The sequence below is a fragment of the Martes martes genome (genome assembly GCF_963455335.1).
Source record: "Martes martes genome assembly, chromosome: 16".
Lineage (NCBI taxonomy): Eukaryota > Metazoa > Chordata > Mammalia > Carnivora > Mustelidae > Martes > Martes martes.
In genome coordinates this window covers 10,440,105-10,452,171 of record NC_137904.1, presented here as the reverse complement: position 1 = coordinate 10,452,171, position 12,067 = coordinate 10,440,105, and the positions used below count along the sequence as shown (strand labels likewise).

General features: G+C 63.0%; 2 protein-coding genes across 10 annotated transcripts in view; one reads left to right on the top strand and one right to left on the bottom strand.

Annotated features, from left to right (window-relative positions):
- MIEF2 (mitochondrial elongation factor 2) lies at positions 1-5,064 on the bottom strand. 7 transcript variants are annotated; one of them, XR_013968214.1, is made up of 5 exons: positions 5,032-5,062; positions 2,695-2,849; positions 2,322-2,502; positions 614-2,045; positions 1-521 (listed from the first exon to the last, which is right to left on the bottom strand). XR_013968214.1 is itself a non-coding variant. In XM_080827214.1 (5 exons), exons 2-4 carry the CDS (start codon positions 2,836-2,838, stop codon positions 991-993), a joined length of 1,380 nt encoding a protein of 459 aa, XP_080683340.1. In that variant the 5' UTR covers positions 2,839-2,849; positions 4,860-5,064; the 3' UTR covers positions 1-521; positions 951-990. The 7 variants fall into 7 exon arrangements, 5 of the variants coding, with proteins under 5 accessions (XP_080683340.1, XP_080683342.1, XP_080683341.1 ...); XR_013968215.1 differs by having other exon boundaries at positions 4,830-5,042; XM_080827214.1 differs by having other exon boundaries at positions 951-2,045; positions 4,860-5,064.
- A 1,250-nt stretch (positions 5,065-6,314) lies between these two features.
- FLII (FLII actin remodeling protein) overlaps positions 6,315-12,067 on the top strand; it is a 12,957-nt gene continuing 7,204 nt past the window's right edge. Inside the window, exons 1-9 of one of the 3 annotated variants that reach the window (XM_080825806.1) lie at positions 6,315-6,405; positions 8,036-8,146; positions 8,463-8,534; positions 9,699-9,779; positions 10,103-10,188; positions 10,312-10,473; positions 10,666-10,769; positions 11,127-11,302; positions 11,399-11,556. In XM_080825806.1, coding sequence (XP_080681932.1) covers positions 6,343-6,405; positions 8,036-8,146; positions 8,463-8,534; positions 9,699-9,779; positions 10,103-10,188; positions 10,312-10,473; positions 10,666-10,769; positions 11,127-11,302; positions 11,399-11,556 — 1,013 coding nt within the window. In that variant the 5' untranslated portion in view covers positions 6,315-6,342. The remainder of the gene's footprint in view (positions 6,406-8,035; positions 8,147-8,462; positions 8,535-9,698; positions 9,780-10,102; positions 10,189-10,311; positions 10,474-10,665; positions 10,770-11,126; positions 11,303-11,398; positions 11,557-12,067) is intronic. The other 2 variants (XM_080825805.1, XM_080825804.1) reach the window with 2 other exon arrangements.

The following is a 12,067-nucleotide window of genomic DNA, read 5'->3' as shown; positions in this document are numbered from 1 at the left end:
GACGTCGGAAGTTTTCTTTTTATTCTTACTCACATTCTTTGAGGCATAGCTTTGCTTCAGCAAGAAAGATACCAAAGCCAGAAGGGATGCCTGGGAGGCAAGGCAGAACTCCCCGCCCCCGTGCCAGGCTTTAGTGAGAACTCAGCACGAAGCAGTTCACGGTGGCACTGTGGAGGCCAGGCTTGCCCCGGCGGCCTCTCTGGGTGGGGGAGGGCACGGCCTCTGCTCTCCAGCCGTGGGGCCTCCTTGGCTCCAGGTAAGGCGGGCAGCACAGGGAACCTCCGCTCCCTCCACCCCCCAGGGGCCTCCGCTTCCCGAAAAGCAACAGCCCAGGTGGAGAGAAAGGGACCTTCCCCAGAGGCACGAGGTGGGCAGCACGTCAGACTGAGCCCTGCTCCAGGCTAGAGGGGACAGCGCGACAAGCCACCTAGACACGCAGGTGGCATCGGGAGACACAGCCTTCAAATCCGCCCCGGAGCTGCAATCCGGTGGGGGGACAGGGTAGCAGGCGACTCCGGCCCCTGGGGGACAAAACAAACACACGGTCTTTAGCACCCAGCACCGGAAGCCTCGAGATGCCTGGAGCTGGCACCCGAGGAAAGGGCTAACTCACCCTCTGGGCAGAAAAACGGAGCTGCCTTTATCCCCTGCCTAGGACAGCAGAAGCCGTGTTCTGTCCGTGCGTTCACTGCTGGTGACGAAGGACCGAGCCCAAGGTCCTAGGGGCAGCCCGAGGGCTTGACGGGGCATGTGTGCGTGGCCAGTGTTGCGGGCTGCCTCTGGGGACAGCCAGCCAAGCTCTCGGGGACTGGGGGGTGGGGGGCTCCCGTGACCGCTGCCCGCGTGCATGCTAACCCTGTGGGCTCACAGAACGCACCCTCTTTCACTCTGGCTAAAGCAGGAGGGAAAGTGCTCTCCAAAGGCCAGGAGGGGAGGCGCTCCCCGCTCACCCGCGCTGGAACGCGTGCCGGCCGCCCCGTCCCCACCCAGCTAGAGCAGCCACTCGGGGGCCTGCAGGCCGCTGTACAGCGCGAAGCCCAGGTCGTCGATCTCCTCTGCTCGCAGGCTGCCGAAGAGGTTCACGCCGGGGTCGAAGTGGCAGGGCAGGCTGGCCCGCGCCAGGCTGTCGATGAGCGCCTCCAAGGCCTGCAGGAAGCGCTCCCCCAGGGCCGCCTCGGCCCAGTCCGCCTCGGCCTCCCCCAGGCGCAGCACGACCTGGCTCAGGTGGCTCCGGTCCAGCCGCCCCAGGGCCGGGTGGCCTCGGCAGACCCCGCACAGCAGCCGCAGCAGCCGCCGGCGGGTCCCGGCGTCACGGTCATCCAGGGCCCGAAGCCTGGCGGCCTCTGCGGGGTACCAGTCCTGCAGCCACAGGTTCCCAGCCAGCCCCTCCAGGGGCCAGGCCAGAAGGAGGGGATCTTCGGTGGCAGCAGCGGGGACCGCCAGCAGCACGGCGACCGTGAGCTCCAGGCGCTCGTGCTGCACCTCGAGCAGCAGCTCCTCCGAAGCCACGCTGGGCCGGATCAGGCACCCGAGGAGGCCGCCAATGGCTGGCCAGTTGACGGAGGAGGAGAGGGCCTTGCGGAGCAACTCCAGCAGGACACGGGAAGAGAGGTAGCCGCCCACCAGGAAGCGGTCCCAGGGGCTGCTCCCGCGGGGACGGAACTCCAGCTGAGTCCTACGCACGGCCCAGCAGCGAGGGTCCCTGGCCACAGTGTCCAGCCCAGGCACCAGGCTCCACAGGCCCTCCTCGAGCACCACGGGAACCAGCAGACGCACACGGTCGGCCGCCCCCGCCTGCAGCCCGTCGTAGAGGGGCCCGCTGGGCACCAGAGCCCCGAAGGGCAGTTCCGGGAACTTGTTCCTCAAGTAGGCCTGCAGCTCAAGGGCGATGTCGCCGGCCAGCTGTTTGGCCAGAGCCACGTGGGCCGCTGGGATGGTCACGTGGTCCTGCTCGAATGCCAACAGCTTCTCCTGGAACGTCAGGCACAGCGGTGCTGGGGAGCTAAGCGGAGGCGACATCTGAGGACGGGTGTCTGCGGGCCCCTCTGCAGAATGAAGGGGTCGGGGACCATGTTAGCAGACCCCCATCAGGAGCCAAGAGAGCTCTACCCATGTCTCAGTGGCAGGAGCCCTGGCACGACCCAGGAGATTAGGAGGGCAGAGAAAACAGGCCTTGTAAAACGTGCCAAGAGGCCACAGTCCTGGCAGAGCACGGACTTGTCTAGGTCACAGTCAGTCAATACAGAGCCTGGGTTCCATCTCCCAAATGGGACCACCAGAGGGGGACCCACCCAGGACGGAGGGGAAGGGGTGCCACTCACCTGGGGCAGCCGGCGAGGGGGCAGGGAGTGCCACGGGCTGGCTGAGAGCAGCAGGTGGGCTCCGGGCCTGCTGCCGTGGCGTGCCCTTGAGAAGGCTCAGTTCCTTCCAGCTCTCCTCCAGGCATGTGCTGTCCCCCTTGGCGTCATCCTCATCTCGAGGGCTGGTGGCCCTGTCAATTAGCTGCAGGCAGAGTGACACAGAGCAGAGCCTCTGAGGTCTGGGCGGCCATGCCAAAGCCAGGGCCAACGCCAAGCAGGTTGCTGGGGTGGAGAAGCAGGTGTGCACCCTGGGCAGTCCCCACTACCCGTGGCAGCCCAGCCCTGCTGTCCTCCTCTGGGAGCCCCAGGGGTACACGGCTCAGTCCAGCCTTACCCGCTTCACAGCCAGGGTAGCAATCCCCAGCACAGCGGCCCCGCCCACGCCCAGCACCAGGCGGGCATTAGCCAGGAGGAAGTCCACGGTGCCACCCAGCACCTCATCACGTTGCTTCCCCCGCTTCTGGGAGAACTCTGCCATGGTCCGTCTGCCTGTAAGAGAGCCCGGGCGCAGAGACAGCTCTGGAGGGGGGCTGCCCAGCTGGCCAGCAGGTCAGACCCCACCATGCCAGGGCTGCCGCTTGTGGGAATTTCTCAGAAGGGGGTTCTTAGGAGATGGGGAGCTGCCCAAGCTCCCTCCCCCAAACCTGCAAACAGCTCACTCACGCCCTAGATAGAGGAGCTCCTGTAGAAAGGTCCTGAGACTCGGGGCAGGTCAGAAAAGGAGACCCGGCTTCTCCATCCCACCCTCAGGGACCCCTGACATCACCAAAGACAGCGAGGTGAGTCTTATCGTTGCTACCTGCATTTTAGAGACCCGGACCCATGACTGCAAAGCGTCCTGACTCTGACCCACTCCCGGATTCCAATCAGTCTCGGGGCCTGCAGCTACCTCCGCCAGGCGGCTTCATCCTGCTTCCTAACCAGGGCTGGCATAGGCAGGAGGAAACCAAGGCCTGGAGAAGACACAACCTTGGGGTCCCAGAAAGCCTGCCCTGGAGGGCCCCTCAGGCCTTTGAGGGGACTTCAGTGATGCTCAGGGGGCCACAATCTCCCCTCCAAATCTCCAAATCAGGGTAGCCCCCAGAAGGAAAGCAATTGACCCAAAGGACAGGGTGAGTGAGATAGCCCAGACTGCCCAGGGAGGCACATGCCAGTCAAGACTGAAAGCCTCGTTATGGGAGCAGTAAGCTATTTAACTCTAAAGACCCCAGCGGGACACCCAGCTGGCTCAGTAGGGAGTGAGTGTGACTCTTGATCTCCTGATCTCCGGGGTCGTGAGTTCCAGCCCCATGTTCAGCATAGAGATTATTCTAAAATAAATAAATAATAAAGAAAACTTCCCCCCCTCTCGCCCAACAGAGAACTGGCCCAGCGCCTCTGGACAGGGGACTCCCTGGGCCCCTAAGGTTTGGGACAATAGCAGGGGCAGCGGGGGTGGGAGAGCAGCTGTCCTCAGAGGCTGGAAGCCCAAGCAACAGACATGGGCCGATGAGAGCCAGAAGCTGTTTGTTCACCTGTAAAATGGCACAGCTGTGGTGAAAAAGGGTTTATGAGTGGAAAGCCCAGAACTGTAAGGTTGGGCAGGGCCGGGAGCTTGGGAAGTGGAGACAGAGATCTTTCCCAGGCCCAGGCCACCTCGCTACAGCCTCAGGTTCTGCCCTCCGGCCTTGAGAGCTGGGGGGAGGGGGTGACCCAGGTGCAAACTCAGGGAAAGAGTCAGATACCAGGCAGAGCTGTCTGTCTGCGGATGCCTCAGCAGATGACCCTGGGCTCAGACTAGCTCAGGCACCAAGGACTTGTGCCCAGTCTGCTCCGCTGTGGGTGCCCAGGGCTCTGTTGCCAGGTGACGAGATGCCTGGAGCAGTTGAAGCCTGAATCACCGCCGCCGGACTCAGCCCCAACCCCTGCCCCCAATTTGCCCAGACTAAAAATAGGACAAGAGGGCTCTGGGGCCTGGGTTGGTCAAAGGCTGGCGGGGGGGAGGGGGGGTGACCCACCAAGGCCCTGCAGCCACTTTTAATTTCCTCATCGCTGATCAATACTGCCAGACGGACCAAGAATCCACTTGCAAACTGTAAAGCGCTTTAATTACCTTCTGCCTAAACCGGACTCAGCCCAACCCCTGGCGGGGTCGCGCAGGGCCCAAACCGAAGCCTTCCAACTCGGGGAAGAGCGAGAGGGCGCGGTGGTTAAAAATAACCCGACTCAGCGCCCTGAGATGCCTCCCGTCCTTCCCCTCCTTCGCCACACCTGCTGCCCGGGACCGGGGCTGCGCAGGCCGCGCAGCAAACCCTGGTGAGCCCGTGACGGCCCGGTTCACGGGGAGGGCACCCAGGTCCCGAGGAACGCGGTGATGTGCCCAAGACGTGAAGGGGCAGACTAAACATTCGAAATCCAGCCTGGGTCCCAAAGCCCTTCCCTCCTTCCCGGGCCTCGACTGCGGGCCCCGGCGGAGACCACGCCCCCGACCTGCGTCCGACGCACGCTCCAAGCCCGGACCTGGGTGACCAGGGCCTCCCAGCCACACTCCGGCTGTACGTGCGTCGCGGCTTCAGCACAGCGACCGGAGGACACGGCGACTGTGCTTGGGCCCCCGAGCCCAGACCCGCCTGGGAATGGAACTCGGAGGACCCGGGAACCGAACACCGAGACCCCGCGGGTGGCCGCTGACCTCCGACGCACGCAGACAAGCTCCAATCGGAGCGCCCGAGGCCCCTCCCACGTTCCAAAGTACTGAGCGGCTCAGCCAATGATGAGCCGGCCACGCCCCCTCGCCGACAAACATGGTCCCTCGGGGGCGGGACTCCCGGACGCACTCCAGATTTAAAGGCGCAGAGCCGAATTCGGGACTAGATAGAAGGTGGTGTGGGGGCGGTGACTCGAGTTCAGAATGAGTGGGTCCCTAGGGCCCGTTGTGAAGGCGCGTGTGCTGCGTGTGAGGCAGCGGCATAGAGAAAGCAGTCTGGGCTTACGTTGTTTCTGGGGCGAGGCAAACAGATGATACCTGGCCCGAAGGCCCACTTGCCTGACCCTTTCGGTCACCCTGAGTGTGCCGTGGGGGCTTTGTCATTTTATCTTTTGGCCAGCCATGCACACAGCGCGACTCAGGAGGGTACTCCTGCCCCCTGCTCCATGTGCCCGTGTGCGGGCCACTTCTCCATTCTGACCTCAGTTTTCTTTCCTGTGAAATGGGTATCACAGGTCCCCTCCTCCCCTACCAAGGATGATTGTGCGTGTAACCTGGGGCTCACTCGGCTTTTATTTACTGGGGACAACCATGTGCCGGCTGGTGGGGGATAGAGGAAATAAACAGAGAGGGGTGGGTGTTGACTTTAAGCAGGAATAATAATAACGTGCCACTTATTGAGCGCCTGCTGTATGCCACGACCTACACCTGCGTTTGTTTGTTCTGGCAACAACCTCAGGAAGCATTTCACACATGAGGAAACAGGCCAGGAGCTGACCTGGCGTTTGCCCAGAGCCCTAGGACCCAAGGACCAAGGCATCCTGCTACCGTTGGTTGCCATGCAGGGCCCAGTGAGGGGATAGAGACTCCCGGGTCCGTGCGCCCCCACCCCTGGGTCCATAATCTCTCCAAACGCCGTGGCCAGCACCTGCAGCGGCCCGGGGACAGTGCTCGGACCTGCAGGGTCTGTGATACTCTGCCCCTCCCCCATAGGTCGCTGGAACTTAGCCTAGGAAAGCTGCGGGAGCACAAAGGGAGCCCGGACTTTTCGAGGCCCCCCGGCCAGCGAACAGACAGACGGGGACACAAGCCCAGGGAGGCCCAAAGCCCCCCGCGGACCCGGTGCTTCCCCCCGGCGCGCGGGTGCGCGGGCTGGCTAGGGGCGCGGCCCGGGCTCCGCCTACCGGGCCGGCCCGGGCGGAGGCGGGTTAAAGGGGCGGGGCCGGCGTTGGCCCAGCCCGCGGCTCGCCCCACCGCCCCCCGCGCCCTGCCCGGCCCCGCAGGGAGAGCGGCGCCATGGAGGCCACCGGAGTGCTGCCATTCGTCCGTGGCGTGGACCTCAGCGGCAACGACTTCAAGGTAAGCCGGCCGGGCGTGGGGCCGACCTCCCTCCAGGCCGTCTCTTCCGCTCGGGCCCGCGCCGGTCTCCGCTTCCTGTCCCGCCCGCCTCCGGGCCCTGCGCCGCCCGGGACCGCGGACGGCGCGGGGTGCGGCTCCTCCCGGCGCTCGCGACCCCGCCCGGAACAGACCCCAGTGCCTCCGCTCCGGGCCCGCACGGGAAGACCAGGGCCGGCCAGGGCCGGGCGGACGCTGGGAAGCGGAGTCACGCCAGGGAGTGGGCAGAGCTGGGGGCCCTCACCTCGTGTCCCAGTCCGGGGGTCTGGGCCCCACCCGGGCGGGAGAGTGGCCTGGGGGGTCTGCGAGCTTCTGCTCTCGCCTCCCCGGCCCTGCGTCCCCGCCCCTCTGAGGTCACACGCCCAGGACAGGCCCTGACTCATGGCCGGCTTTGCTACCGGGCTGTCGGGGGCGGGTCTGAAGCGCACTCATCACCGCCCCGTCCTTGCCACCGCCACTCCATCCTGTGTGGTCTTGGGCAAGTCACTTCCCCTCTCAGAGCCTGGGTTTTCTCATCCGGTGAAGGGGCAATCAAGTAGCCCTGCTGTGGGCATGGGTTAGTTGGTGTGGAGACCCTCCAGCAGGTGTGAGGCCTCCAGCCGGGTGGTAGGGACTGATAGTGGAGGACCACCGAGAACTGGAGCCCAGCCTTCAGGCAGATGATCGAGGAGACGGTTCTAGTGGGGCAGGAATGAGGTGGGCAGTGCTGGTGACCAGAGCAGGCTGGGCAGGAGTGGAAGTGAGAGCTGGCCCCGTACAGGGAGGGTCAGCCTGGGTCTGCAGGGATGGGGGGGCCCAGGCTTTCCTTGGGGTTGGGTTGGGCCACTGCTGAAGAGGCAAGCGAGGCCTTCCTGCATTTACCCACATGTGCACATGCCACTTTTGTCTGACCCCATCCCCACCGTCCTCACCTGGGGTCTCATTGACCTCATTGACCTCACCAGAGTCTTGAGTCACCAGGTCAGAATGTGGCTGTAGGGGGCTGGGGACACTGGCCAAGGGCCTCAAAGGCATGGGCTGCCTCAGATTGCCTGCCCTTAAGGGCTAGGGGTACTGCAGGGGGCATTCGAAGGTGTTCAAGAGGGTATGTACGTGGCTGTGCCTGTGCGGGTGGGGACCTGGGACCTCAAACGGGCTTGGACCTTGCCAAGAACGGCTTGTATGCTGATGGCCAGGTGGGGGCATAGGCAGGGCCTTGGTGGAAGCTCGGGGGTACCCCCATGTTGGGTGGCCTAGCGAGAGCCTGGAATGGTGGGCAGAGGTATTTGAGCCGAGCTGTCCGCACCACTGTGCACTGGGGACAAGCCAGCTCCATCCTGGCCCATTCAGGGGTCAGAATCCAACAAGAGATTTTAGGCCAACAGCCATCACGATTGTTAGTCTCTCCTCACACTTTTGGCATGGAGGGCTTTTATTCGCCCCATTCTGTTGATGAGGTTGAGGCACAGAGTGGCGAGGTGGCCTGTCCAGGGAGCTGGTGAGAGGTGACTCTGTTGTCCTCCAAAGGCTCCCATGGGCATGGGGGCCACCAAGGGTGGTAGAGCAGGGGCACCCCTCGCCCAGACCAGTCTCATCATAATACCCACCCTTCCAGGGTGGCTACTTTCCTGAGAATGTCAAGGCCATGACCAGTCTGCGGTGGCTGAAGCTGAACCGCACGGGCCTCTGCTACCTGCCAGAGGAGTTGGCCGCCCTGCAGAAGCTGGTAAGGGGCTTTGGGCAGTCAGGGAGGGACCCTGGGGATGGGGCTGGGCCAGGTGGGCAGAGCCAGCGCAGAAGGGAGATGACCTAGAGGAAGACGCTGACAGCCATGAACAAGAGCTGGCAGGAAGGGAGTGAGCACCCTGTCCCAGGAGGTGTGCAAGAAAAGACGGGCTGTGTGGGGGAGGGAGGCTGCAGATGGTGGCCTGGGCCTGTGTGGCTGAGGGTCCCCTGGGTGGTGCAAGGTTTTGGTGGTGGTTGGGGATTCTGTAGGCGCCCTACCCACAGTGCTGAGCCTCTGCTCCCCTGTCCTGGCCCAGGAGCACTTGTCCGTGAGCCACAACAACCTGACCACGCTTCATGGGGAGCTGTCCAGCCTGCCGTCACTGAGGGTGAGTGCTGCGATGGGCCGTTGAGCTCGGGGGTGGGGGCCGGAGTCCAGCCGGTGGTGTGAGGGCAGGGCCAGACCCCACGTGGACCAGCCCCGCTGCCTGTCCAATGTCAGATTCAGGTGCCTGTTCCTAAAGGCAAAGGGATACCATGATGCCCCATGGTCAGTAATGCATGGAGAAAAAAGGTAAAAAACCCAAACTCCCACCTGCTTTTAGACAAGTGTCATAAGAACAGTGGATACCAGCCGAGCGCTGTTCCAACTCTTCCTCCTGGTTGATTCCATATAATCTTGACCTTCACCAAGTTCACAGATGAAGATGCTTGGCCAGAGAGCCAGGTTGCTTGCCCGAGGCTGAGGTCACACAGCCATGCAGTGGGAGAACTGGGGTAGGGTGGAGTTTGGCCTTGATGAAAAGTAGTCAGGGTGGTGGTCCTGTCGCCCCTCGGAGCCTCTGACATCCCAGAACTTCAGGCCCCCATCTAGACCTTTTGGGCCTGGGTGAGGGTTGTTCCCATCCAAGGCCAGAGCCCTCAGGTGTTAAAAGCACAGCCGCTGGACCAGGGCAGCCTGAGTTCAGATCTGGGCCCTGCTGCTTCCTGGCTTTGTGACCTTGGACAAGTTCCTTCCATGTTCTGGGGAGGGTGACAGCTACGAAGCCACAGTGTGGTCCTACACAGACGCTGCGGTGGAGGGAAAGGTGGCAGCAGCCCCATTGGTGCTCACGGTCGTGGCATCATCCAGTGGCCTGTCCTCTTTCCCCTTCGATTTTCTGAGGTTTCAGTCCTGACAGGATACAAAACAGACTTGCTCTCGGTCCACACTCTTGAGTTCGCTGTGGTCCATCCCCTCCCTCTGTCCTAGAACCTCTGCCTCAGAGCTACTCCCTTATCTTGCCCTCTGGAATGGGGAAGCTCTTCCTCAGGTTCCCTGAGGATCTCATGCTGGGCTCTGGGACACAGGTGAGCTGGGCTTTGAGGTGTTGATAGGAGCTCGTCAGGAGGCCAGGAAGAGCTCGCCCGGCTGAGGGACTATGAGCAAAGGCCAGGCTGGGACAGCACTTGGGCCTCTGGTGGGCTTCCCAAGGCGCTGTCCTTCCTTGATCTCTCTGCTGCTTCCTGGGGGTGGAAGCCAGAAATCACGGACTCTCGTGGTTTCTTCCCAGGCCATTGTGGCTCGCGCCAACAGCCTGAAGAACTCCGGGGTCCCCGATGACATCTTCAAGCTGGATGACCTCTCAGTTCTGGTCAGTGGTTTCCCCACCTACCTGGCCTCTTTGCTAGCCCATGAGGCAGTCCTCATCTATTAAGAGTGGTCCCTGCAGCCCCTGGTAAACCATTTCACAGACGGAGAACTGAGGTATAGAGCGCCTTGCCCGAGCCTGCTCATGGCGTCAGAGCCCTAACCCAGGCACCCTTTCTCCCAGGGTCCCGACTGTCTCCCTTTGGCTCTGGAACCCCCTCATCCACTCCTTGCTCAGGGCTCTCCCCGATCCCCAAGGCTGGCAGAGGCCCAGCAGGGTGTCACTGGGCCTGAGACCCCTCCCTTAGCTGTCCCGCTTCTGCCCAGGACTTGAGCTACAACCAGCTGACAGAGTGCCCGCGGGAGCTGGAGAACGCCAAGAACATGCTGGTGCTGAACCTCAGCCACAACAGGTACTGGTCAGCCGGGGCGGGGCGGGGCGGGGCGAGGCGCTGGATGCGCTGGGTGCGCTGGGCCCGGGAGCTGTGCGTTTGGCACTGACGGCCCCTACCTGCCTCACTCCCACCCGCCCGCAGCATCGACACCATCCCCAACCAGCTCTTCATCAACCTCACCGACCTGCTGTACTTGGACCTCAGTGAGAACCGTCTGGAGAGCTTGCCCCCACAGATGCGCCGCCTGGTGCACCTGCAGACGCTCGTGCTCAACGGGAACCCGCTGCTGCACGCGCAGCTCCGGTGGGCACCTCCGGACACCACACCCCTGCAGAGCCCGCCCCGGCCCCACCCCACCCCCACCCCTCCCATGGGGGCAGACCCCATCCATCCAAACTGTCAGGCCCTACCTAAGTTCGGTGTTCTGTCCCCCACCCTCCCCTGACCTGGGCTTCTCAGCCCCACTCAGCCCCGTGCTCGCGACTCTCCCTGCAGGCAGCTTCCGGCTCTGACGGCCCTGCAGACCCTGCACCTGAGGAACACACAGCGCACCCAGAGCAACCTCCCTACTAGCCTGGAAGGCCTGAGCAACCTCGCAGGTGGGTGGTCTCCACGGGCGCTGGTCCCTTCAGGTACCCGGCTTCCTTATGGTGGAAGGCACTGACCCTGCTTCCCTGGCCACCTCCCGGAGGGAAAAGGATGCTGTTACATTACGATCATTTCTTTCTCTACTGTGACGACTAGTGCTAACTCCAAGTTACGAGCACCGGCTTGATGCCTAGACCCACCGGTGTGCGGGGTTTTTCCAAACAGAGAAACCAAGGCTCAGAGAGATTAAGTCACTTGCTCGTGACCACAGAGCCTGGAGGGGGCAGAGGTGGGTCTCACATTGGGGCTCCTGCCCCTGGAGCTGGCCACGGGGGCCCCTGGTGATGCGCCCCACCCCCACACACCAGATGTGGACCTGTCCTGCAATGACCTGACGCGGGTGCCCGAGTGCCTGTACACCCTCCCCAGCCTGCGCCGTCTCAACCTCAGCAGCAACCAGATCACCGAGTTGTCCCTGTGCATCGACCAGTGGGTGCACGTGGAGACCTTAAACCTGTCCCGCAACCAGCTCACCTCGCTGCCCGTACGTGCAGGCCTGGGGTGGGAGAGGGAGGGCTGCTGAGCTGCCCTGGCTCCCGCCCCTGACCTCCCCACCCCCATGCCCGGGTCGCCCCTCCAGTCCGCCATTTGCAAGCTCACCAAGCTGAAGAAGCTGTACCTGAACTCCAACAAGCTGGATTTCGACGGGCTGCCCTCGGGCATCGGCAAGCTGACCAGCCTAGAGGAGTTCATGGCCGCCAACAACAACCTGGAGCTGATCCCTGAGAGCCTGTGCAGGTGCTAGGACGAGTGGGGGGCGGGGGTCTTATGGCACAGAAGACCCCAGCATCTCAGCCAGAGCCCACCCTGTTGCACAGCATGCAAAATGGATGGGTTAATTCGGCTTTGGGGAGGAAGCCCACACAGTCCTGCACCAGCGATTCCCAATGTGGGTGCCCGCGGCACGTGTGGGAGGACACTGGCAGGGATGAGGCTGGAGGGGCTCCCCTTCCATGAGAGTTTGGGACATGGCACCATGTACAGCTCCCTCTAGCGGTGACAGTGCCCGCTAGCTTGGCCTCCTCAGGGCTCGGAGAGAACAGAGAGCCCTTCAGCGGCTTCCAAGTTAATCTGCGGATAGAATACGTGTTTGAGCATCCTGTGGTTCGTACCCAGGGGCCTTTATTTCTGCAGAAGGCCACTCTGAAAAGTGCTGTTCCATAGCGGTCACTGAAAGTCCTTTCCAGCCGCTTAGCTGTGCGGGGACCCTGTTCTAGCTGCGCGGCCTCTCCCGCCGTGCGCGGCCACT

Excerpts from the sequence above, each read along its gene's own strand:
- MIEF2 (XM_080827214.1), bottom strand. The coding sequence starts at position 2,838 with ATGGCAGAGTTCTCCCAGAAGCGGGGGAAGCAACGTGATGAGGTGCTG. Across the intron at positions 2,503-2,694 it reads CTACCCTGGCTGTGAAGCGG|CTAATTGACAGGGCCACCAG; the intron begins GTAAGGCTGGAC and ends CTCTGCCTGCAG. Across the intron at positions 2,046-2,321 it reads CCCCTCGCCGGCTGCCCCAG|AGGGGCCCGCAGACACCCGT; the intron begins GTGAGTGGCACC and ends TTCATTCTGCAG.